The sequence below is a fragment of the Portunus trituberculatus genome, chromosome 49, assembly GCF_017591435.1.
Source record: "Portunus trituberculatus isolate SZX2019 chromosome 49, ASM1759143v1, whole genome shotgun sequence".
Taxonomy (NCBI): domain Eukaryota; kingdom Metazoa; phylum Arthropoda; class Malacostraca; order Decapoda; family Portunidae; genus Portunus; species Portunus trituberculatus.
The window spans coordinates 18705709-18708208 of NC_059303.1; the positions used below are offsets into that span (position 1 = coordinate 18705709).

The 2500-nt window shown below is 43.1% G+C and overlaps 1 protein-coding gene across 2 annotated transcripts in view; it reads right to left on the reverse strand.

Annotated features, from left to right (window-relative positions):
• Positions 1–2500, reverse strand: part of LOC123499210 — a 47909-nt gene that overhangs the window by 21906 nt on the left and 23503 nt on the right. For both annotated transcript variants that reach the window (XM_045246945.1, XM_045246944.1), the window contains exon 5: positions 2431–2500. This exon is cut by the window's right edge and continues 46 nt beyond it. In XM_045246945.1, coding sequence (XP_045102880.1) covers positions 2431–2500 — 70 coding nt within the window. The remainder of the gene's footprint in view (positions 1–2430) is intronic.

The window sequence follows — 2500 nt, forward strand, 5'->3', positions numbered from 1 at the left end:
CCCCTTCACAGCCCTCTCTCAGCTCCCCGTTCACAGCCCTCTCTCAGCTCCCCTTCACAGTTCACAGCACAGCTCTCTCTCTCAGCTCAGCCCTCTCCCGGCCCTCTCTCAGCTTTCAGCTCTCTCTCAGCTGACATGACGTGTGAATGAAAATACGATAACCAAAACTAAACCTTAACTATAACCTAACCTAACCTAAGTTAAAATCAGGGTCATGATAGGTTAAGTTAAAGTTAGGGCTAAGTTAGTTTTAGTTAATACATCTCTAGTCACACGTCATGTCAGCTGAGGGAAAGAACTGCGAAGGGGGAGCCGGGAAACGAAGTGAGGTGGAAAATTCCCTAATCTCGACATGATCCCAAAATAAGGTAGTCAAGCAGAGAGGACCAGGTTAAAAGAGTCAAGGAGAGAAGAAGGAAATAAAATAGTCACCCCAACATAACACATCCAGGAGTTCCCGTTTTCTACAATATTGCACGTATGGTCACTTAATTTCTGTAAAAGTTATAAGCTGATTGGATGATTTGGAGGGTGGTGGGAGAGTTCTGATCTCCTTAATATACGTCAGATTCATTTTAAGTTAGGTAAGATGAGGTAAAGTAAGGTGAAGTAAGGTAAGGTAAGGTAAGGTAAGGTTAGTCTTGGTTTGGTTAGGTAAGGTCATGTCAACTTATCTATTTATCTAATATAGTTATCTATTTATTTATTTATTTATTTATTTGCTTTTTTATTTTTCCATTCTTTTCAAGTAGAGGGTGTTGGGGCGGCCTAGGAAGTAAAGGATATTTGGGTCAGGTGGTCAGGTGGCGGTGGCGGTGGTGGTGGTGGTGGCCGTCAGGTGACTCTGCAGGTGTGATGTCACGGTCTAGTTATGTCCACCACAACCACCACCACCACCACCACCACCACCACTGTTACTGCCCACAATGATTACAGGCGGGGATTAAAGGGAACGTAAATGATCATAAAGGAAGAACAAACGTCACCTGATTTGTATTTTCTTTTGTGTGTGTGTGTGTGTGTGTGTGTGTGTGTGTGTGTGTGTGTGTGTGTGTGTCATTGGGTGACATAGAGTGAGAGTGAAGGTAATGAAGAGAGTGAAAGTGACGATAGTAAGTGATGATAATGGTGTGCAGCTACTACTACTTCTACTACTACTACTACTACTACTACTACTACAATATTTTTCGTTATTATCTTAGTCTTATACTGTTACATAAGCTGCTTCCGCTACTGCTGCTGCTACTACTATTACCACTACTACTACTACTACTACTACTACTACTACTACAATATTTTTCGTTATTATCTTAGTCTTATACTATTACATAAGCTACTTCCGCTACTGCTGCTGCTGCTACTACTACTACTACTACTACTACTACTACTACTACTACTACTACACACACACACACACACACACACACACACGGCCCGGTAGCTCAGTGGTTAGAGCGCTGGCTTCACAAGCCAGAGGACCGGGGTTCGATTCCCCGGCCGGGTGGAGATATTTGGGTGTGTCTCCTTTGACGTGTAGGTGGTGTTCACCTAGCAGCGAGTAGGTACGGGATGTAAATCGAGGAGTTGTGACCTTGTTGTCCCGGTGTGTGGTGTGTGCCTGGTCTCAGGCCTATCCCAAGATCGGAAATAATGAGCTCTGAGCTCGTTCCGTAGGGTAACGTCTGGCTGTCTCGTCAGATCAAACAGTGAAATACACACACACAAACACACACACACACGCACACACACTATTAAGCGTGTTAATGATGCTTACCAGTGACGTTACCTCAGCCCCCTCCTCCTCCCTTCTCTCTCTCTCTCTCTCTCTCTCTCTCTTTCTCTCATATTAGTAATTATCTACTTTCCACATCAACAGTATATGAGTGGAGGAAGAGGAGGAGGAGGAGGAGGAGGGGGAGGAGAGGGAGGGAGGATGCATGTCTTCTGGTAGAGAGAGAGAGAGAGAGAGAGAGAGAGAGAGAGAGAGAGAGAGAGAGAGAGAGAGAGAGAGAGACTGGAGGATGATTGTGAAACGAGTACAGGGAAGAATGAGAGAGAAAAGAAAATAAAGAAAAGAGAATAGAAAAGAAATACTGCAATAGTGAAGAGAAGAGAAGAAAAGAAAGAAACAAGAAAATAGAAGATGAAGGAAAGTGAGAAGAAGAGAAAGAGAAAGGAGAGAAACAAGCAGATACAATAAAGAATTAAGTAAAGAAAGAAAGAAAAAAGAAAAAGAAAAAGAAAGACAAAACAGACAAACAAACATACAGACACACGCAGCTAAGAAGATAAAACAAAACAAAACAAAACAAAATAAAGAGAAAAAGAAACACAGAAAATGGAGAAACACAAACTAATTAGGGCAGACAATTAGATATAGAAAAAAAAGAAAGAGAAATGAAGACAACAAGAGTGAACTGGCAGACTCACCCCACACCTGAAGCGCGGCAGGTGTGGCTGGTCAGGTGTGGCGCTGGTGTCCCTCACTGCCAGGTAGTTG